The following is a 24389-nucleotide window of genomic DNA, read 5'->3' on the forward strand; positions in this document are numbered from 1 at the left end:
GCTGGCTGACTCGATCCATCTGCCCTATATTCTGACTGGACAGCTTTCAAAGGCACTGGCTTTAAAGGCCATCTCATTATTGTTTAATCTTAACACTGGGTGTTGCTTTCCAGAAGTACTGCAGATCAGAAGGAGATAGGGCAGGCTTTTCTGCTCATTTGGGAAGGAAGCCTGGAAGTGTTTCAGTGCTCAGCTCCTCCACTTGAAGACTTTCAAAGACCAGTGAAAATGCATTCCCTCACAGTTCATGAAAAAGGGAAAATAGAAACCACCATAGAAACAGAATCAAGCCATACAAGTTGTGCATAGATTTTTAACATTCTAGAATGCAATGATCCTGACTCCAGGGGTTACCTGCCCCTTAGCAGTTGAAACACTGCCTCCTACAGGCTTATTGCTCCAATCAACATTTAAGAGCCCCCTATGGAGAAGATTGTGAGGGGGGGAAAAGGATGCATAGCTCTTCTGTAAGAGACCTAACGACTTGGTGGAGAAAAGAGACCAGTGTACAGACAACCAGTTGCTGATGAGGCCAGCATTGCTGTGAGTGCAAAGGGAACGGTGTAAACAGGGAGAGAGTCTGGAAAAAGGCCTGGAGGATGAGAACCAGAAAGAAGAAAGCATTCCAGACAAGGCAAGAATGACAGCAAGAACAAAGTTAATTCAAGTATGAGGATTGTTAGTAACCCAAGTGTGGTGCCTCGGGCCAGTATTCAGCACTTGAGGCTGAGGCAGGATGATTTTAAGTTCAAGGTCAGCCAGGTCTATGTATTGAGCTCCTGCCTTAACTGCAAAGAATGAAGACCAGGGTAGTGTGTGGCTGGAGCATTTATTTGTTTTCTAGAGAGCAGAGGTTGCCACACTCAAAAGGTAGGCTGACTTGAGATTCGCTCTAGGCAAGTAGTCCCATTAACAGCTTCTGAAAGGCTGTTTGGAAAGGTCTCTTTGATGATGGTATGAAGGGGCATGCAAGAGGGAGAAGGTGGTTACTGAACAAAGAAATGCTTTCAGTTTGACCTGTGATGAATAGAAAGGAGAAGTGAGGCTGTATGGCATTTATAATCACGACTCCTTGTAATCCGGTAAAAAAAGGAAGTTGCTAGCAATGACCACTAGAAGGATGACTGGATAACTAGCTCAGCTAAACAACCCAAAACTATATGGCAGGAAGTAAATCACCTGGTTTGAGGCTTAATTTTGAGATGATAGGGGCATGGACTCCATGTGTCCATGTTCATCAGTGGTAAATTTAGGATTGGCTCTTACAAAATATCTTGGTTATAAGAGTGTGCTCAAGATGAATGGATTGTAAATATTGCCTTCACACAAATTAAAAACATGTATATTTAATGCCAGTACTGTTTTATTTTCAAAATGGAAACCTTCAAAAGCCTCGATGAAGCTTGAGTTCTCAAGAATAGTTTTGAATTCATTAGGATTCCCAGTGTTGGGGCTGGAGAAGTGAGTAAGCATTAAAGGGTTAAAAGTGCTGCTTTCTCAGAGGACCAGAGCAGAGTTCTTTTTCTTGCACACACATTGGGTGGCTCACAACCACTTGTATCTCCAGCTCTAGGAAATCTGATGTCATGTGATGCCCTCTGCTGGCCTCCATGTGAACCTACATACACACACACACACACACACACACACACACACACACACACACACACACACGGTGTACACACCTTCAAACTGGCACAGAAACCGGGCCAGGCAGATCTCTATGAATTTAAGGCCAGCCTGGTCTACATGACGAATTGAGACCTTGTCTAAAACAACCGTGACCACAGCAAAGTGGTCCCCAGCCTCGATGCCTCATTTGTAGTGGTGGTTCTGTGTAGCACAAATGGGTTTCATCCCAAAGCCCAACAACGAACTTTTGAGGCAGAATTTCTGAGTCCTTCACCACAAAGTGGGGTTTCAATTTCAACATTTGTGAACAGGCCTGCTCTACGTTGCAGTACAGGGGGCCTGAAAGATCAGATGCAGGTCAAAAGGGTTGGCATATTTATTGGCACTTCCTGGCAGAATGGAAAGAAAAACATTCAATGGTTCTCAACCTGTGGTTATTGACCCTTTGTAGTTAATGACCCTTTCATGAGAACTGCAGATATACTGCATATCAAATATTTATATTAAGATTCCTAACAGTAGCAAAATTACAGTTATAAAGTAGTAGTGAAAATAATTTTGTGGTTGGGGTCACCACAGCCTGAGGAGCTGTATTAAGGGTCCACAGCTGTAGGAAGGTTGAGAACCACTGGTTTAAGGGTTGTGAAGTCAGTCTCTACCATGGAAAATGGGCAGCTTAGGCAGTTCTCTCTGGTGCTTTCCATAATGCTCCTCACACATCAGCTCATCAAAAACAGAAGTCATTTTTTGTGGCCTGGGGTTTAAATTATTTTGGTTTTGCTCTAAATCTTAGGACCTCTGGACACTGGGGTGGGAGGAGTATCTGATTAGAAAGAAGTTGCCCCTTCGAACATTTTAATCTTTTGGTCTCCACTTGCTATGGGTACTTGTTTATACTGGGTGTGGAATGTTGAAACACACACAAATGATTACAGCAGGACCAAATCTGCTGCATGTGGGAAAGCCTTCACCATCTAAAGAATCAAGAGCCCAGAAGGGCAAGTGCTTCCCACTGTGACCCAAGAAACCTACTGTCCTAGTTATTCTGTTTCATAGAAGGGATCCTGATAGCCACACCCACTGCTGGGGACCTAACCAGCGTCTCATCCATGCTTGGCGAGTGCTCTACAACTGAGCTACATCTCAAATGCTGTCAGGCAGTCTCAGTATTCCTGCCTATAACTAATCCTCACCTTTTAAAATTGTTTAAAGCTGAAGTGTTGACACTGTTTCATGGAATCCACCTTTCACTCCTTGTTTAGATATACAGAGACATACTACATTGGGACACTCTGCTGACTATATGCCAAAGAGCCCCTCCCCCCATTTACTGGAGGACCCAAAGGACAAATTCTCACAGGTCTCCAGAAAAGGGGCCGGATTCTCTCTTCTCCACCTTTGACCTCTTGCCCTTCTTTTCAAGGCTGAATTTAGCATACTCCACTGAAGAAAGCCAGGCTTAAGGTCACACATGAGATGAAAGTCATTTAGTTTAGAATAGTGTGCCAGAATCTGGAATTAAAAGATGGAGGTTTGGGGGCTGGAGAGATGCCTCAGTGGTTAAGAGCACTTGCTGCTTTTGCAGAGGACCCAAGTTCAGTTCCCAGCACCCCCATGGTGGCTCACCACCATCTCTCAACTCCAGTTCCAGGAGATCCAATACCTCCTTCCGACCTCTGCAGGCAAACAGGCACGCATATGGCACACATATATACACACCGGCAAAACACTCACTCACATACACTACATCTTTCAAGCTGGGGTTTCAAGGGTCCACACTGATAAACAGTTGTGTCATACTCTGGTGGGGCCTGCTTCTTTCCTGTTTACAATTCTCCCAAAGGTCTGCAGAGGGTGAGACCACGATCCTCCTAACAGCACTTTAGCACTTGTCAGAGTGCACATAGACTTTCTCTGAGTGTCTTGAATACCATCACCAGCTCCAGATGGGTGGACAGAAAGAAGAGAAGGCGATGTTTCTGGCTGGGAAGGGCCAGTTGTGGGAGAGACCATAGCTATCAGCTGTTACAATTTTCAAATGAGACCCCCAAGCCTAGCACACGTTCCCTATTGGAGTCAGCCCCTTCAGCTCCTTTCCGGCCCGCCAGCTGACAGAAGTCTGGGGACTTATTTAGCAGCGCTCCACACACTGGCCGGCCGTCTGAGAAGCAAGCTATCTAGGGTTCTAGGGTTTCTTCCCCTCCGCCTTCCCTCACGCTGCCCCTCAGAACTGCCCTTGTATCACTCTTGACAGCTCGACTCCTGCTGTTCAAACACCTCACCACACTCAAATGCCAACTCTTCTGCAAGGAAACCTGCACTGACCTCCAGGCGCGCAGGTCACAGAACTCCCCTGTACCACTTTCCCTCAATCCTGCTTCTAACTGCTCTCCATCCCCGGCCTGTGAATATAAGTCACACAGGGCAGGGGCCATTTCTGTCTTCATCCTTTCTTAGTCCTGGAGGCCTGGATAAGGAATACAACGTGTTGAGCAAGTGAATAATGACAGAAATTTTAGTTTCCCAATGTTCTTAAGAGTTATGGGAGCAATGAAAATAAAACATGCAAAGAAAACCAACGTTGCTGGCAGACCAGACTCAACCTCCAACAAAAGGAATGTACGGATTCAATTAAATCAGTGAAATTTGGAGGCAGCGGGGTGGCCGGCGATCCTTTGCTGTATTCAAGTGCAGGTGCTTTTCTGGCACTTAATGTCAGCATAGGATTAGCACAACTGCTATGTAAACAGACAACTATCCTCTCTTCGGGTCAGCCCAAGAGACAGCACCTAAGCACTTTCTGAATGGACTCTTCCCCAGACAAGCCCGCAAAGAAGGCCGTTTCCTCATTCTTCCTTTTTATTCGTTCTTCTCTCTCCTCTGCTCCTCAGGATAACTTTACATCAGCTGGCGGCCTCATCTAAAAGAAGCATCAAGTTTCTCTTATCCCAACTATGGGCAAAATATGATTTTTAAATAACAGATTCCAAGTCTGTAGTTATGTGTGGGAATGTATGTGAAAAATAGGCCCTTCTCCTGCCCTCTGGAACCGGCTTTACCTCGGGTCTAAGTTTAAACAAGAATTATTGCTGGTGTGTGTGTACATATTGCACCCCTGTGGAGGCCAGAGGTCAACTTTCAGGAGTCCTCTCCTTCCACCACGGGTTCTAGGAACAGAACTCAGGATGTTAGGCTTAGCTGCTGAGCCATCTCACTGGCCAGGACCTAACATTTATAAAATGCGTTATCACACCGAAACAGAATCCTCAGGTAAAATTCCACACCTGTATCAGTGCATTACGAGAGGCATGATACTCTGTGGTTCTTAAGTGTTGCCTGGACAGTATTCTAGCCTCAGACACAATAGTTCACTCATCAGACAAACAAAAGCTAAGTTAGTATTTCCTCAAAGCCCCTAATCACAGCTCTACAGGAAAGGTTCACATTAGAGCAACTTTAAGGATTTTTGGCTATAGGGATCCTTTCTTTTTATTAACCTTTAGTATGGGAGGTCATCTGGGCTTTGGCAATTTTTCTAGAGTCGTCTCCCCCAAACCCCCCATCTCCACCCCCACATAAATGAAGAGGCGGCTCATGAGGTTGTTAAACAAATTCTATTCAGTAGCTGGAAAAGTCAATTTCCTGTGGAATGACAGGAATTACATAGAAGCAAGCAATTTTATTTTCCTCAAATGTAGCAATAATTTTAATCTGTACATACATAAAACAAACAGTGCAATTATAGAACCTCGAAGGTGACATGCATACTTTAAGGTGCAGTGGGGATGGGGGCGGACATTGGCATCTCCAATTTTCCTTACCGCTTTTCTCTTCTAGGTCCTTATGTAAAAGCACTGAGTCAGGAGCCTTCATCTGGAATGCTGAGGTTAAAGGTGAACTTCCTGAAGTCTGCACACTTATTATCACAAACAAAATGGAAACGACCTCCTAGAGCAGTTTGGTAGGAACTAGAGCAATATGGCTGGGCTTGCAAGCTGGAAATGACTGAGATCAAGGATGCATTTTCTGAAGAACTGAAAAAGGTAATGTCTGTAACTGAGGGTCCTATTTCTGTTTCATACTTGCTACCACGTGAGCCCTTCTACAGTTTTCAAAATGCTGTAGTTTCTGAATAGATGCTGTTCAGTGGAGTCATTTGACATTCAGGGTGGTGAGATGCAGAAGGAAGGACCTGGGGAAATGGCTTCTTCCTTGAAGTCTTGAGTCCATGCTCCTCATCTGCATTGGTTCTTATGGCCTTTTCTCTGCTGTGTGAGCAGAGGGAGCTGGTGCACAAGGTCAGTGTTGTCCGCAGGCCCGGGGATGCAGATCAGGGTTAGCATTGGAGGGTTCCCTCGGCCTCGCTGGCAAGGCCTTGCTCAAGCTCTCCGGCCGGGGGCAGGACTTCTATAGTCAGTTCACACTGGCTCCGTTCTTGGGGCCAGGATGAGGCGGGATGTGGCAGAGTAACAAGACAAGCGGAAAACATGGTACCAATTAGCCTCGGAGCAGAACAGAGAAACTTATATTTGCACTGATGGAAATTCAAATTCCCGAAGTCATTGTGAGACAGAAAAAGCAGATTTTCTCGGAGCACGCCCGGATTTCCCTTCCTGCCAGTGGCCTGCGGCACTCTGGGGTGGTCTGCCCTGGCTCAGCTAGAAAAGCTCTTTACGGCAATACCAGTCTGATGAGTCCTAAAGGAGATCCATACATGGCTTCACAGTTACTGGGGTGATGAAATGACTAGCCAAATGTAACTGTAATTCAATCAACATTGTATTTCACACGCAAATTTAGAAAAACCAAGAGGATGATAAAAGCATAAAATTAAACAGAACAAAATCAATTTCTACAAGAAATCAAAATATATTTACAGTGAGATTTAAGGAAAAAATAAGCTACTCGGATCATAAATTTAATTTTATTTTAAATAACTTTAGCTACCTCGCTGTTAACATAGTAAAAGCAGAAAGAACAGGCTGCTTTCCCCCGTAGACTTAATCAGAAAATTTTATCTACAATAATTGATAGAACTCGGTTCTTGTCCTTCACCCATCTCATCAAAAAAAAATTATTGCATTTTCCCCCAAACTGCATTTTTTGGATTCTTCAGTGAATATACTCATTTCATCCTCTTTCCTGGAGGCATCTTGGTTTCAATCCATCTTTATAAAAAGGAGAAGGGGTGCATATGTAGAAGCAAAATATTCTCTTGATGCCAACAGATGGGAGTTGCTTGGAGAAGCTGATTGTGCACACGAGCTGCCTGGGGTTGGGGAGGGGCGGCTGTTGGTGGGAGGAACTTGATGGCCTCTGGCGGACAGACAGGCAAAGCCCCATGGGCTCTTCTTCCGGGGCAGGGGCAGGGCTGAGCCAGCCGGTGAGGCAGGGCTTCGTCTTCCCTTGGAACTTCTTATTTTGGTTTCCCTTCAAAAGCCTTCATCCAGAAAAGAAGCCAATGACTGATTATAAAAATAAGAATAATTAACTTTTGGCTCAAGAAATGAGATTGTCCAACTGTTCTGCCTTGTTATTCTTTTCAATATCCAAGGCCTTTACAGAGAAAGAAACAAAACCATCTCTCAATCTCCCAACAAAAATGAATTCTTTTTTTTTTTTTTTTTTTTTTTTTGCTCCAAATGCTACGACCTGAAGAATGGCTGCAGATTGAGATATCAAAAATCTCAGAAAAATATATAATATATTTGTATAACTCTGCATGTCTATTATTTAAACTTCACATTCCTTTAAAAGTGGTTATTCAGTCAGTAGCTGCTGAAGGAGGCTCTTCTGCTGGGCCTGGGGGGTCTGTGGTCCTGATGTGGGTTTTTGAGTTCCCAGTGGACCAGGCTGGTTCAGGTAAGGGTCCCCGCCTACCAGATTCACTGTACACTGGACGTCAGCAAACACCTGAACCTGCTGCACCTGCTGGAACACAAATAAAGATGTGTTTAGACAGAAGGGCCTGCCCCCCCGGCTTATGAGTGGGTACTACGTGAAGTGGAAACTCACTAGAGCATTCCTCTAGTCTGTAGCCACCACAGAGAAGAACTCTTCTGTCTTCTTGTCCTACAAAAAGAAAATCGCTGCACTCATTTTGCTCAGGGTTCTGGAAAGTTCACACTTAAATAAAACCAAAACTGGAATGGTCACGCCTCCTACAGAGTTGCCATCTAGGGGACTCGGTGCATGTCCCCTAATATTACCAAGGCTGGGGAAAGCCCAGTTTCAGAGTTTGGGGATACAGTGATGGTCGTTAAAAATAACATGCTAATTGGAAAACTAGTTCAAAATCATTCTATGGATGACTTTAGTAGAAAAAAAAAGTCTTTTATATGTCACTGAGAAACAAGGGCTTTAACCTAATATTAGCAAAATAAAACCACCACACTGTGCACCAACACTGGCATTACTGAGATTCATATCCAGATGATAGTGTAGTAAAGTGTACACAGCTCCTGCACACACTGATTTCAGATTTACAACAAATATTAGTAGAGAAATTTTGTATTTGGTTTTCCCCTCAGAGACAACTAAACACATGAGATAAAAATAACAACAAACATCAGCTGAGAACAGTGTGAATTTTCCCTTTACTTTCAGTAGAAATAAATGTATTCCTTAACACTGTCTAAAGCTGCAGAGTTCTGGCATCTCCTATTGGAAAACAACGCCAGGTAGCAGTCCTCCCCACTAGCCTTATTAAAAGTTGTCTATAGAACTGACTAGAAGGCACACTTCTGAATGCTCCAGATGAGGAACAGAGATGCTTTCTAAGGTAGCTCAGTGACAGACTTCTGGCAAATGTGTTTCATGTTTAACAGGTTGTAAAGGATTTTAAATTAGTGATATATATATATTGGTCATTTATCTCTAATGCATGCCATTTCTGGAAAATTTTCTATGCTCAATGGACTATAAGTTGTTTTCTATTACCCTCATTGGCCAATGGCCGATGTGCCTATCATGAAGTTTCCGTGTCAGGCTAGCCTGTGGTCTCTTCTTAATCCCTTTGCATGCCCAGTCAGTTCCCTCTCTGGGAAGAAGACAGCCCGGAGGCTCCAGAGTCTGGTGAGGCAGTTAGGCTAGCGATCCTCCTTCCCCAGCTTCTCAGGGACTGCTCCCGGCTCTGCTGTGCTCCCAGCACCCTTGTCTGAGGCTTTCTTGTGAATTTCCCACACACCATCTTTGGTTCCGGGTCCTTCTCACAGTATCCTACTCTGGTTCTTAGACTCAGGGGCCTTCTTTCCTCCCAGCCACCTCCCGGCCCACTTCCTGCTTCTTCACTCTGTGTTCCTTTCCTCCTTCCTGTCTGGCCTCCCACAGCTGGACCCTGGGACTCTGTTGCTGTCCTCCTTCCCTGCATCAGTCTCTACAGGTCTAGCTAACTCATGTTCCAGTTTCTGTCTGGCAAACACAGAAATGGGATAACAAGAGACATCGTGATGGGCCACATTGAAAAGAAGATCATGCCACTGGTCCTTCACGTGAGTACAGACAACGATGCTTTTCATGCACTGAGTTTTCAAAATCAACACAGAAAATTTTATGTTTACTCGTTTCTAAGGTATGAAATGTTGGGGCAGAGCACCTAAGGTGGTTTTTCTTCCCTAAGTATTTTAAAACAATCTGGATAAAGAAAAGAACTATAAAACAAACTAGAGAGAATTCTGCTTCTTCAAAAAGGATATTTTAAGAGAGTGCATTTTAAAAAATTATAAAGATTAAGTCAGATTCCAAAACTCACGTTAGCCACTTAGAACTGGTACCTAAAATGAGGATGCCAGAGACCAGGTCTCAAGGGACTTTCAAACTGCCACCTCTGCACAGTCAGGCACATGTCACAGGAGGAGCTGAGGGAGTCTGGAGAGGACTGGAGAACTCAGCACCAGGCTCTCGGAGTTCCCAGCACACGTCTGACTTTAACTCAAGCCCTGCCTGATGACTCCCAAACCTTAAAACGTACTTGTCTGCGTTAAGCAGTTTGCCATACCTCCTGGGGCGTGTCTCTATGAGGTGACTTTTAACTTCCAGTGAATGAAGACTGTCTTCCATATCTCCATCACAAAATACCCGTTCCTTATCCCACAGCACCCAGATGTACTTCCTACAGCTCAGCGTCTGGACACAGCCTCCTGACTCCCCTTTCCCACTCATAGCCTCCAGCAAGCCTTTCTTCACCTCTTCCAGCCAAGGATAAAGCCAAACTAGTGTGTTATCAGTGGTCTTCAGGAGATGTTGTCTCCAGGACGGAGCCTGATTCCTTCACTCTCTATTCAAGTCATCTAGAAATGTGATGCTATCTACTATAACTCTTTTGATTCCTGTGATTTCTTATTATACACCTTTTAATTCCCAATAGATTTGGCTTCCTATAACTATGTGAAGAAACTACTACTCCCCCACCTCTGGCTCCTAACAACTGTCATTCATTTCTCCTTCACGTGGCTGAGAACTGTTGAGCTCATTTAGTCCATCTCCTGTGTAGACGGTCTCTGACCCTCTTAGCTCATTTACCTTTTTCAGTACTGGGATGGAACCCAGAGCCTTCCATGAGGAAGACAGGGTCCCACTACCGAGCTGAATGCCATCCCTGTTTCTCCTTTCCGTGAATGCTTCGTTTCTGCTATTTATAGCATGTACTTGGTAGTCTGCCTTCTTTGGTGACATGACAATTTATGTGCATGTATCTGTGTGCTGCATTTTTAACAGGCCCTAAGAAGACTTTGGTACTGGGAAGAGCTGGGTCGGAACCTCCCCAGCTTTGTGAATGATGCCCAGGTAAAGATCCTCAGGTTCTGTTTCTTCATCTGTGAAGGGAAGGACTGCAGCCTCCACAGAGTTACGATGGAGGGTTAAATGAGATAAAGCTCACAGTGGGGAGCACAGTGCCCTGCAATCATAAATGTTACAGTGAAGACTATGTATTTTTATCTGCCTCTGTACCATGATGCCTATGTTGATATTAAGAGACTGAAGACTAAATCAGTTGCCAAAGTGAATTAACCCCATCCCCAAATTTCTGCAAACACCTTGTCATTTGTGCTGCTCAGAACTGCCCTGCTAAGGAGATGCAGTCCCCCAGCAGACGCTGCTTTGCCTCAACTTATTGGGCATGTTGAGATCTTCAATTACAGCATTTTTAGAGCTTTGACATGCAGACTTTAGAGCACTGTTCAGTCACCTGTGACTCCATATCTGACCCAAGAGCTGGTTAAATCCTTTAAAACGTATCTCATTTAACCCTCTCAACACCCTGTAAGCAAGCATCCCAGTAGTTCCGTAGTCATACAGAGGCTCAGGAGAGTTCTGTAAAGTCCCCACAGTGACGCAGCTGATGAGGGTACAGCCAGGGACCACACCCACATGCTATGTGATGTCCTCCGTGTATCCAGAGTGCCTCTGCCAGCTCTGCACTAGGTCTCTCTTTCTTACTGACCTGGTTTCCATCTGCTTCTGTTTTGAGAAGGTCAGTGGATGAGAGCTGGTTGCAGTAGAGGCCTGTGTGTCTCAGTGCTGGATCATTCATCTATTAGAGACAAATAGAAGATCAAATCATAAGCTAGTCGTTTAAGCTGGAAGCCACGTTCTTCAATGAGAAGACTGACAGAGGAGTATTTGGAGGACTGCTAACCTAACAGCGGCTTATCAGGCTGTCATTCATCAGTCAGACAGGAGTGCCCTCGTGGGTGGAGATTATGAGGATGGATGCCGGTGCTGCTCTGTTCTGACCTAGCTGCTTGCTTGGAGTGTTCACCTTGTGAAACCTGGCACTGAGTTGTATACTTCTCTGAATATTCTAATATTTGACATGTGAATAAAAAGTAAGTTCTTTTTCTCTGTCTCCCTGACTCAGTCTGTCTTAATTCCCTTGTCTCTCTCTCTCTCCTCTCACATACAGGCACACACTCAAGCTGACTCACCACCTCAGCTGAGAATCAGTTAACAAGGGCCTGGAGAGATGGTGTGCTACTTCTGCAGAGGATCTGACTTTGGTTCTTAGCACCCATATCAGGTGGTTCAGCCCAACTGTGACAGCAGCTCCAGGAGAACCCAATGCCTCTGGCTTCTGTAGGCAACTGTACTTATATGGGGTACATGCACTGGCACACATGCACATGAATACACATACACACTTAAAAAATAAATCTTAAAGAAGGATCAGTAGTAAAGATCATATTTATACCACTGTCTGAATCCACCAAAAACCTGGACAGAGTAAGGAACAAAGGCAGTTAAGACACCAGACAAAGGCGATGCAGGGCACTGCTCTCTGAGGTCTGGGAAACCACCGGGAACTCACTCCTGCAGCAGTTTTCTAGTCTACAGCTGAGTGCTTCCTTTGAGTTACGAGGCTGCTAGAACCCACAGGGCAGAATATCAAAGAAGAGGAGTCCAAAGAGACAGGTCTGGAAATATGCAAGGTCCTCTAGCCTGTGCTCACAGTGCGGAGGAAAAGGGCTGCCAGAGTAAGTGACATGGGCTAACTCCAAAAGAGCACACAGCGCTGGGACCAGGTCTCCATCCATCTCAGCAGCCAGAGTGGAAAATGTCAGATTCAGGAGGTAGCAGGAAACACAATACATCCTTACTATGAAGGCAAAATTGGACAGAATGAATACCACTTTGTCCCATTAAAAAAAAAAAAAGATGTGAAAGGATCAAATTACTTCTAGGGAACCAAATCATTTCCCATAGCAAAGATCAAAAATACCTATTAGAATATAAAATATATAAATGGTTGGCTCAGCGGCAAGAGCACTGGCTGCTCCGCCAGAGGTCCTGAGTTCAATTCCCAGCAACCACATAGTGGCTCACAACCATCTATAGTGGGATCTGATGCCCTCTTCTGGCATACAGGCAGAACACTGTATGCATAAATAATAGATCTTAAAAAAGAATATAAATGGTAAATTTCATAGTTTTGTGTTCAGTAGAACAGACAATTATAAGGCATAATGAAAACAAAAACCAAGGCACTAAAATCAATCCCCAAACAGTTCAGGTAATAAGACTGGCAGGTGATTCACTGATTAGGAGATAGACTGATTTAAGATAGCTGTAATTGGCCGGGCGGTGGTGGCGCTTGTCTTTAATCCTAGCACTTGGGAGGCAGAGCCAGGAGGATCTCTGGTAAGTTACAGGCCAGCTTGATCTACAGAGCAAGAGCCAGGACAGGCTCCAAAGCTACACAGAGAAAACCTGTCTTGAAAAAAAAAAAATTCCAATCATACCAATAACCACATTAAATATACATGGACTAACCAGTCTAATTAAAAGGCAAAGACTGTTGAATTGAACAAAAAGGTAAGACCCAACTATATAAGGAGCACCTGTTAGATATAATATTTTTACTCAATTTATTATATTTTGGTTGAGCAGTGGTGGCACATGCCTTTAATCAAAGCACTCAGAAAGCAGAGGCAGGCAGATCTCTGTCAGTTCAAGGCTGGCCTGGTCTACAGAGAGAGTTCCAGGACAGCCAGGACTACACAGAGAAACACTGTTTTGAATAACAAAAACAAAAACATGAAAAAAATTCATTACATTTTGTTTTAATCTAATAAAGTTAGTGAATAATCCTAATAACTGAATAGTAAAAAATATAAAAATAATTCAGTTTTGTGCCTTTATTTTGCTACAAGATACAGATCACAAGATGGTCATGGAAGCACCCAGTACTTGGGAGGAACAGGAAGGAGAACAGGAGTTCAAAGTCATCCTTATTCAGGTAGCCAGTTATAGGCTAGCCTGAGACCTTATCTCAAAACAAATAGATAAAATGATACAGACCATTAAGTTATTGGATTCTGTTTCCTTAGGTTTACTATGTAATTCCTAGGAAACAGGGATGTAAAAAAGGAAATCTATACAAAAGATAGCCAGTACATATACATATACTAACTTTCTGTAAGTCATGGCTATCTGCCAACAATCTAATGCATAATCTACTTTGTGGTGGCTAATATGAATGATGTAAGTACTCACTTTATGCAGTTATTCTAGTAGTCTTTTAAAATCATTTTCAACTTAATTATTGTCACCTAAAAATGTGCAGGCTCAAGGATAAACTCCAAATGGTGGCTAGCATGCATTATCCCACAGCAGGCCTGTCACATCAATTCTGCCCTAACCATAATAAAAATATCCCAGTAGCACTCATTAGCCATTCACCCTCTTGTTTCTGCCTAGGTTTTACTTGATTAACCAATCCTGAATGTTCTTTTCAGTCCACATTATCTCTACAACATTTTTTTCCTGACCAGGCCAGGCCCCTTTCATTTTAAATACTTAAAATGAAATACACTATTGTCCTATAGGAGTTTTTTTTTTTTATTGTTGTTGTTTTTGTTTTTTTTTTTCTGAGACAGAGCTCTGGAGACCTTGCTGTGTAGACCAGGCTGGTGTTGAACGCGCAGAGATCCACCAACCTCTGCCTAATGAACGCTGGGATTAAAGGCCTATACCACACTCTGGAGGTTCACCTCTTATGCAGCTGTCTGTTCTAGTATTTGATGCATTCATTGCCCATGTGTCTACTCAACAAGTCAATATGTATGTCCCAGGGAGCTATCTTTGCGTCTAACAAAGAGAAGGTGTCCAGAGAAGAGCCAGTGGAGGGTCACCTCCTTGGCCTCGAGGCTCAGAAGAAGAGGTGGAAAGACTGTAAGTTCGAAAAGCTAGGAGGACTGTTAAGAAGCTGTGTCTTCTGGACAGGACGTGGCTGCTGTACTCATGAGTCCACAGCAGTTGTGGTCTCCTGCACAAGATGAAGGCAGTCAGCATTCTAACTGACTGCCTTCTAACTGAAGACCTGTAGACAGCTGATGCCCCACAGGGAGGGAGGAACAGTTTTTTTCAAGGGTGTGACCTCTGGTAGGTGGACCAAACTCTGCTAGATGGCCCCACATCTAGGAGTATGCGGTCAGCACAAATTGGGCTTAGTCAATTTTTTATTTTTTTATTTTTTATTTTTTTTGGAGCTGAGGATCGAACCCAGGGCCTTGTGCTTGCTAGGCAAGTGCCCTACCACTGAGCTAAATCCCCAACCCTTTTTTTTTTTTAAAAAAAATAAACTTGCTTTTTTGTTTGTTTGTTTGTTTGTTTTTTTCGAGACAGGGTTTCTCTGTGTAGCTTTACACCTTTCCTGGAACTCACTTTGTAGACCAGGCTGGCCTCAAACTCACAGAGATCTGCTTGCCTCTGCCTCCCAAGTGCTGGGATTAAAGGCGTGCGCCACCAACACCCAGCTAGTCAATTATTTAAGAAAGGGATGAATGTCCCAAAAGTTGAGAGGGGTGGGGAGGTGGAGGGTGAATACAATCAAAATACATTATATGAAATTCTTAAGAAATTAATAAAAATGTTGCATTGAAAAAAAGAAAATGTATTCAGAATATATAGGGGTATCCAAAACCAACGTCTGTACCACTTTGCAATAAGTGAAAATACTTGGATTTTGTGAGACTAAGTTCTAACTTATAAAGTTTATCAAAGTTTGCGCATGTGTGGAGGGGAAGGGTCAAAGGACAACTTGCAGGAGTTAGTTCTCTCCTTCTTCCATGTGGGCCCTAAGGATCCCAGGGACTGAACTCAGGCAGTCAGACCTGGCTAGCAAGCATCTTTACCCATTGAGGACATTCCTCTGTCCATTCTATCTTTTTTATGTTTATGTGTATGGGTGTTTTGAATATATGTATGTCTGTGCACCACATAATGCAGAGGCCAGAAGAGGGTTTGGGATTCCTTAGGATTGGAGTTACAGATGGTTCTGAGCCACCACATGGGTGCTGAGAATCAAGTCCTGGTCCACTGGCACAGCAGTCAGTGCTCTAACCACTGAGCACCCTTCCTGTCTATTAAGGACGAGTAATGATTGGAAGATAGTGGGAAGGAATAAAGACACATAGTTCTTGCTGGGAATAGCCAACGTACCTGATTCTCCCGGGGTAATAACCGTGTTGTGTTGTGGTGTGTGTAGCAAGTGTGCCAGGCATGCTGCTTACCTGCTCAGAGCACACAGTATTCATCCCGGGCATCTGCAAAGAGCTCATCTGCATCTGGCCCATCATTGGACTCATGTTCTGAACGTTTGCATTTCCACCTGCCATGGACACGGTAATGCTCATGTTGTTGTACACTCCTGGCTGTGCGGGGGCGGGCTGGTTCTGGACAGCTTGACTGAACACACTGTTAACTCAAAAACAATCCAGATTACATGCACTGTTCATGAACATGGGGTTAATGAGACTGGATTTTTTTCATCAGACAGAATTCCAAGTCAAATATTTTGTAGTTTTAAATACATGTAAAGCTATATCTTGTATATTAAAGCAGACTATAATTCAGGCATATTCTGAATTCTGTCCAATGGGCTTAATAATAAAAAGGGCTCATGTCGAGTTCTCTCCTCAGGGATGAACACAGATGACACAGATTTCACATCTTTTCTAGAAGTTGCATAGAAGGGCAGCTATGTTTTCCAAGGGCTTGTTTTACCGACTTCCTCCCTTCTTCATGGTCAGGTTCTGGATTGTTCCTACTCCAAAGATTTCAAATGTAAAATAAGTTTTAGTAGTTAAAATAATTTGGAATAAATTCCAAGTAAATTCAAATTGGAACTTTATATTTGAAACTTGAAAATTCTCAATGACACAAATGTATACTTGTAAAAAGAAAATAATGTAAAAATTGTCTTTTATAAGATCTGAAAATACCAACTATTTTGATTATTACTCAATTGTTATTTCTGGTGAAACTGATTCCCAAAACAATTTCCCCCATTGTTACTTATTTATTCCTTAGCTCTCCAGTGGTAAGTAGGACATCATGACATTTATAGCTTCAGTCCATTAAGGTAATCACACTGAAATCAACAAGCCAAAAAAAGTCTATTCATCATGTCTGAAGAAAAGTAGCAATTTCCTCCCCCAGTTAATTATAAAACACTGAGAATTATATGCCTTAGAATCGGTCAATAATGCATCTATGAACCTTTAATGTCCGTACAGTACGTATGCTTGTTAGGCAGTGTTCCCACAACTAAAAGTACTCAATACATCTATTAATCTAGGTTCACTTTCTAATGAGAACATTTCGCCTTAGACAGTGTTCATTTGTCAACTGGTATACAAGTCATCTCTGTGGGGAACGATGCTCTGTAAGTTCACACACACGCGGAAGGTCTAAGTACTGCAGTGACGTCATACCGAAGAAAGCTTAGGGCTAAATTTTCTTTCCATTTATATTTGGAACTATATTTTAGCTTACATTCCTTCAGGTGTTCTTAATTCCATTTTGCTTTCTTCCATTAAAGGCAGAAGATAGGACCCTCTGTGGCCTTGACCTCTGTTCTAGGGTGGATAGGCTCACTGGCACCTTAAGTCCAATTCTCATGTACCTTGTATTCCTATCTACCTTATGGCAATGATCACTGTTTTCTTAAGAGGCGCTACCTATATGTCAACCCCTAAACACAGGGAAAAAAGACGAGGTAAAGACACTGGTCCTGAGTGGTTTCCATAGACACCACAGGTTAGTAACAACCAAAGAGGTCCTTGTTTAAGTAAGACTCAGAAACAACAATTGGGTGTGGCTTTTACAGTGGTCCTGAGCACTGGGACTTTTCACCCAGAAAAGCATTATATAGAGAGACATAGCCCTGTTCCAGGACACAGGTTTGCTGTAACTATTAGAGTTCTGACATCCTGCCTCGGAACTCTGGCAATAGCTGAGACAGGAGGCATTTATGATAGTCCAGGACAAAAGTGATGGTATTTTGCCATAGAGTGTGTTAAATGCAATAGCTTAAGTGGGGCAATACATCATTTGGTTTGCTTGATGTGAGATGTGGAAAACAGCAAAGTGTTTCTTCTGAACAACTAGAAGAATGGAGTTGTATCTTAAGACAGAGAAAAGTAAGAGATCAGGTTTTAGGAAGAGCACCAGCTTAGTTTTGTCATGTTAGGTTTATGATGTCTTTAGTGTAGAGTCAATTAGGCAGTTGGATATACAGTATGGTATTGAGGGGAGAAGTAGGCTAGAGATTAAAATGACCATAATAGGCATAAGCATGTGGACATTTGCCACAGGAAGTCTAGAAGGAGAGAGATGGGATGAGTGAGAAGACAGATGTGCATGTGTTATAGGTGCATGTGGAAGCCTGGGTCAGCTAGGTGTCCTCTTCAGGATTATCATCTACTTCCTTTGGAGTAGGATCTCTCATCTCCCGAAGCTCACCAATTAGACTAGCAGGGTCAGGGAGCTCCAGGGATCCTCCAGTCCTGGATTATAAGAATGTGCCACCATGCCTGGCATTTTTATGTGGTTTCTGGAGTTCAATTGTGGGTCCTTGTCTTGTGTTTGCAAGTCAAGTACTTCACCTTTTTTTTTTTTTTTTTTTTTTTTTTTTTTGGTGACAGAGTATCATGCAGCTCAAGTTGGCCTGGTACTCACTAGGTAATGAAAGACAACCCTGAACTCCCAAGCCTCCTGCCTCTTCCCAAGTGCTGAGATGACAGATTTCCCACAATGCTTGCCTGATGAATTCCTAGCCTTGCATGGAGGCCAAGGAGATGATCTCCTAGCAAATGATGGCCTCCAGCAAAGGAGAGTAAGTAGGAGGAAAGTCACCTCGAGCGAGAGAGCATGAAAGAGATGTTCCAAAATACAGAAGAAGAAAAGAACTTCAAAAAGAGACGCTGCTGACAAGGATTGCACCTGGCTACACAGAGGACACTGAGCACCTTGGCAGGAACATTTTCGGTGTGGTGGTAAAGATGCGCCTGACTGGCTCGACAGGGTGTGGGAGGGGAAGAGGTGAACAGAGCAGTCTTTTAGAGAATTAAACTGCAAGGTGGAACAGAGAAGCAGGTTAGAACCTGTCAGCACGACTTTCCCCAGGCCTCCTTTACCATTACCTTTCCTCCCTCTCTTCTCTGTTCTTTCTTTTTCACTTCCTCCCCAGTCTCTGTCCTTTCCTCCTGCTTCCCGGGAATCTGCCTCATGGCTGGCATGCACTAAGCAAGAACTCCACTGCTGAGCTAGACTGCAGGCCACCATCATAGTGAAATGAAATACACAGGTGCCTCCAGTGTGGAGCCGTCATCGCCGGGTGTCGTTAGAGAGCTGCCGTGTCTAAGTGCAGCAGAAAGAGAGCTGGGCAGAGGAGCTGCATGCACGGAAGGAGTGGTCAGAATGATGGGCAGTGGGATCACAAGTGAGTTTAGGAGGCTGGGGTTAGAACGCGTCAGGAGACGAAATTCTTCTTGCAGATTTCAGATGGCTCCACTCCCATCCGATTTACACACAGTCCTTACTGTGAGCCACACAGTTCTCTTACAAAAGATTTCCTCTCTCACCTTTCGGTGAACTTTAAGAGAACATGGTTTTGTGTTTTCAGCTTTAACTGCCTTACTTATTATGTTGTCAGACTAAATGGCTTCCCTGTCATCAGAACCAAGACACAACCAAATTAAAATCCTTATAAAATCAAGTGGTGTGTGAAAAGTTCAGCATTCAGAATTCAAAAAATAAAAAACTTCAGTGAGGTAATTTTATAAGCTAAACGGGTAAGACGAGGCCACTAAAAATCCAGACATGCACGGGGAGTGAGGCAGAGTGACTTAGGAAGCCTGGAGATTTTGGTGGTTGTACGAGTCCTTTCAGACACCCTGAGCAGAATGAGGCCAGGAGCCCCTCTGCTCACATGAACTCCAGCATGCTACTAGTATGGCTTCAAGAAATTATCTACTCTATTTTCAATAAAAAGACTTTCTTACAATCATAGTTTATGGAGAACTGATTGTGGATATCAAGTTTTATCTTTTTCTGTACTTACTGAGATAAGAAAATATTTTTCCTTTGGAAAAAATATATCTCCTTGCACATCTGTCCTAGAAAAGCTGTTACTGGTGAGCACGGACCGCACCCCTCAGGTGTGTGAAGACTAGGGTACAAAGGCCAGAGGCCACTAGACTCTTCTACTGTAAATACACAAGCTGGCCTAAATGATGAGTGGATACTTCAAGCATTTGACAATCCCATTTTCCTTTGCTGATGACAGAACTCAGGTCCTCCTGGCACACACGTGGACTGTGAACACATAGTCACCTAAGGAAGTACGGCTTCTCTTAGGAGCTGCAGAGTGCCAGGGATTCGCACACAGAGAAACTATCCCTTACTTGTTGTTGGCCATTGTCCCCTGCTGCCAGGCCTTCATGTCTGGTGACTGGTACCCAGAGGCGGGTGGCGTTTGTTGGAGCAGAGAGCTCTGAGGAGGAGGGATTGGCATCGGCACCATGGAGCTCCCAGGGCTTAGAGATGGGGCAAAGTTGGCCTCACCTTGGGGAACCAGTCCTGAAAATTGACACACATTAATTGATGGAAATACACTATGAATGTATCAACATCATAAAATAATAACAATAAAAAGCGCCTGCTACAATTTATTTAAAATGACTTCTTTTTTTAAAATTTTCTTAAAATTTTTTAAATTATGTATACACTTGCCACAAGAGGGCACCAGATCTCATTATAGATAGTTGTGAGCCACCACGTGGTTGCTGGGAATTGAACTCAAGTCCTCAGGAAGAGCAGCCAATGCTCTTAACCTCTGAGCCATCTCTCCAGCCCTTAAAATGACTTCTTTAACAGAGGAAAAATTAAGGAAAAGTGGCCTCTTAAATATGGCAGGAAATCCTAGAACAAGTAGATAAATAAGCACGAAATTTGGAAAAAGGACTTTTAGTTGCTTAGATTTGTACAGCAGGATGATATTTGATCCTTTTTTGTTCTTTTTTTGCTAATAAAAATTTTCAAGCCAGGCGGTGGTAGTGCACGCCTTTAATCCCAGCCCTGGGGAGGCAGAGCCAGGCGGATCTCTGAGGGCTCAAGGCCAGCCTGGGCTACAACGTGAGATCCAGGACAGGCACCAAAATTACACAGAAAAACCCTATCTCAAAAAACCTGATGGGAGGACGTGCAGAGATGACCAGCCACACTAGTGGAAGTCTATGAACTGTGGTCTGGAGGCTGTGGAGCCCCTATGGGACTGGACTAGGCCCTCTGGATATGGAAGGTGGTTGTTTGGCTTGAACTGTTTGGGGGGCACCCAGGCAGGGGGATTGGGATCTGTCCCTGGTGCATGGGCAGGCTTCTGGGAATCCGGTGCCTGTGGTGTGACACCTTGCACAGCCTTGGTGCAGTAGGAAGGAGCTTGGACCTGGCTAGGCTCAGTGTGCTGGGCTCTGCTGACTCCCCATGGCAGACCTTGATTTGGGGGATATAGGGATGTGGGGTGGCTTGGGAAAGAGGGCTAGGGGGGGGGAGGAGGGAGGAAGGGGGATCTGTAGATGGTATGTGGAGTGAGCAGAAAATTTCTTAATAAAAAATGAAAAAATTTTTTCAAGTGCAAAAAGAAAGAACATACATAGTAGATTATTTATCTAATAAAAAATAACTCGAGAAAGGAAAATAATTCGGCAAGAAAAACCTACTTGAGAAATGCAAAATCATCAGAAAGTTGCTGGCCACTCCTTCCTAAGCTTCTTCATCTGCTCTGCCTCCACTCTCCTCTTTAATAAAAAGCTTTATTTATAAACATGAACATCACCCACGGGATCCATTAAACTCAATGACTTTAGTGAATACACAGAGTTGTACGACTATTAACATGGTGCAGTTTAGGCATCTGCATCACACCTGATTCCCCTGGGCCTGTTTGTAATGGCTAATCCCCATTCTCATGCAAACAATGATCTGTATTGTGTTTCTCTATAAAATGGTTTCTGTTTGTTTTCCAGACAGGGTTTGAAGAATTCCAGGCTGGCCTTGAACTTGTTATGGAGTCCAGAATGACCTTGAACTTCTGGCCTTCTTGTTTCTACCTCCTGAATTACAGAGATTTTCAGTGTGTATGCAACCATGTGAAGCTGAAACCCTGGGCCTGTGCAAGCTAGACCAGCATTCTTCCGATGGCGCTAAATCTGCAGACTTCATAGGCCTATCATCATGTAGGTCATATCTGGTCTTGTGTGCCTGGCTTCTTTCACTTAGCACAGTACTTTTGAGATTCAACCATTCTGTACCATTTGTCAGCCCGGGGTTCATTCCTTTTTAAAAATAGAAACATGCTTATTAACAGACATCAGTATAACTGCCCTAAAAAACAAGTGATATAAAAAAGGAGTTTATTTATAGGCTTCTTATTCTGTTCTAGTGATATGCATCACTCTGAGTGTATGTGTGTATCATCTTTGAAATTAGGTAGTTGTCTCATTTTGTCTTTCCTATACAAAACTGTTTCCTAGTTCCTTTAAGTTTCTATATATATTAGAATGTATAATGTAGGATAAGTTATCTATTTTGTTAAAAATCATGTTAAAATTTTTGATTGCTTAAAAATTTTGAGCATTTTATTTATTATTTTTATGTGTATGGATGTTTTGCATGCATGTGTGTCCATGCACCACATGCATGCAATGCCCATGGAGACCAGAAGAGGATATCCGATCTCCAGAGACTGGAGATACAGACAGTTGTGGGTGCTGGGACTCACACCCAGGTCTTCTGGAAGTAGAGCCAGGTGCTCTTAACTGCTGAGCTATCTCTCCATCCCTTATCACAATTGGACTTTTGAGACAAGGCCTCTCTGTATAGTCCTGGCTGTCCTGGAATTCACCATGTAGATCAGGCTGATCTCAAAGAACCACCTGCCTCTGCCTCCTGAGCACTGGGATTAAAGGTGTGGGGTACCGTGCCCTACATATTTACTCATCTTTCATCTTGAATAGTTTCCACTAGCTGTTCACCCCACCTACTGTATTTTCACCTATCCTCCTCTGTAAGTTTGATTTCTATTTTACTGATGTTATGTACACATCTCGTTAATATGCTCAAGTTTCCTTCTAACTTAATGAACACACAGAACACATTCATAGTTTCTAAGTCCTTAAAGTTCCTATTTTTGAACACTAAAGTTCCTAATCATTCTATCATCTGTATAGTTTTTATTAGTGTGTATGAGTTATATCAATAGTGGGTCCCATTGTGACATTTTTACATATGTAAATAATAGAATTTGATTATATTCACCTCTGTCATTGTCCTCTCTTGATCCCTCTCCCTCTGGTCCCCTTGTCTTCTCAAAGAGTTTGGGCTTTTAAGAGCTGGATTTTTCTAAAGTAAAATATTTAAGTGTTCCTGAGCTTACTATTTGGCCATGTTCAGGTTATATGGAAACCTCAGCTCTTTTAGGGTCTTGTACTTAGAGAAATCAAGAACAAGGCTTGGGTTAGGACTTACTTTGCCCCACTACTGAGGCAAAACAGTATTCTGCTTGATACCCATGAATTGAAAGGTTTTTTCCAGGCTGGTCAGAAGAGAAAGTGGCCCCGTGTGAACTTGAACACTATTCTTCTAATCTTTGGGTTTGCTGCTCTGGTCTTGCTTTGTGTGTGTGTGTGTGTGTGTGTGTGTGTGTGTGTGTGTGTGTGTGTGTGTGTGTGTGTGCACGCTGAGGCCTGTAGGAACCCTCTGTGCAGATCGGGCCTTCCCAGCCTCCTGAGCTGGACTCTGCTCTACAGCACAGTCTGTCAATTCCTAAACCTGCTCTTTCCTGTTCTTTGTCTGATGCTGTTTCTTTCACATGGAAGAATAAATATGGCCCCTGTTACTCTACCTCAGGCTAAAGTAGGAGCCCCTTAGGGAGTGTTTCTTTTCATGTTTTTATTATGCTTTTACAATTGTTTCCCTAAGAAAATGTATCTCACAGCTGAAAGCTTTTAAGACAAAGTTATAAAAGCCTACAAGAAGAGAATGCCATGAGCAGTTCATAATAACTTAGTATAATTCTTTCAAGTCTTCCTCAGAAACCATGTGTATCTTTTTTAAAGGTCCGTTTTTATGTGTCTATGTGAGTGTCTGTACATATGTATATGGCACCATGTGCATGCCTGGTGCCTGCAGAGGGTAGGAGAGAGCGTCAGACCCCCTGGAGCTGGAGTTCCAGGCAGTTGTGAGCTGCCAGGGGGTGCTGGGAACGGAACCCAGGTCCTGTGCAGGAGCAGGGCTCGTTCAGCCCCTCATACAGGATGCTGACCTGCTGCTTCCTCTGTCGTCACCCTACAAGCATCCTGCTACGTTCTGAAGTCTATACGCACAGCCGCAGATCCCGGCACAGAAGAGTCTACTGAGTTCTGTCACTGTTCGTGACTTCCATCTTTCTGTGTGGTTAGTCTGTCCAGAGATTACTTAATTTACTCACTTCATAGTTTTCACAGGCTGGAACTTAAAAAATACTTCAGATTTTCTGTGAAAGTTGTAATTGGTATAGTCTCTAAACTTCCACTCAGTGCTTAACTATGTTTTAAAGACCCGATGTAAAGAAAGCTATGTAGTCTTTATGTACATGCGAAGCGAACTCTGGAAAATAACTGGACTTGGACTGTATGGAGAAGTAAGTGTTCCTTTCATTTAGGATTCTTAGGGGGTACATTGTTGTATTTGGCATCATCTTCACTGTTTTTTTTTTGTTTTTTTTTTGTTTTTTTTTTTTTTTTTTGTGGAGCTGAGGATCGAACCCAGGGCCTTGAGCTAGCTAGGCAAGTGCTCTACCACTGAGCTAAATCCCCAACCCCTCATTTTCACTTTTATGTGAATGATTTTTGCATGAATTCTACATTTAAATTTTTCTTTGCTTGCAGTCTTAAAATGTTTGTGTTTGATGTATTGTTAATTTTATATGTGATGAAACA

General features: G+C 43.3%; 1 protein-coding gene across 9 annotated transcripts in view; it reads right to left on the reverse strand.

The window, feature by feature from the left end:
* Window positions 1–5227: 5227 nt before the first annotated feature.
* The window catches only part of Ncoa1 (nuclear receptor coactivator 1), a 202034-nt gene continuing 182872 nt past the window's right edge, over window positions 5228–24389 (reverse strand). For 6 of the 9 annotated variants that reach the window (XM_036170289.1, XM_036170287.1, XM_036170284.1 and 3 more), the window contains 4 exons: window positions 19818–19992; window positions 15642–15825; window positions 11075–11164; window positions 6542–7563 (listed from right to left, as the gene is read on the reverse strand). In XM_036170289.1, the coding sequence (XP_036026182.1) occupies window positions 7393–7563; window positions 11075–11164; window positions 15642–15825; window positions 19818–19992 (620 nt within the window). In that variant the 3' untranslated portion in view covers window positions 6542–7392. Of the gene's footprint in view, window positions 7564–7647; window positions 7705–11074; window positions 11165–15641; window positions 15826–19817; window positions 19993–24389 lie in introns of all 9 variants that reach the window. The other 3 variants (XM_036170292.1, XM_036170291.1, XM_036170290.1) reach the window with 3 other exon arrangements.

The sequence above is a fragment of the Onychomys torridus genome, chromosome 21 (assembly GCF_903995425.1).
Source record: "Onychomys torridus chromosome 21, mOncTor1.1, whole genome shotgun sequence".
Classification (NCBI taxonomy): domain Eukaryota; kingdom Metazoa; phylum Chordata; class Mammalia; order Rodentia; family Cricetidae; genus Onychomys; species Onychomys torridus.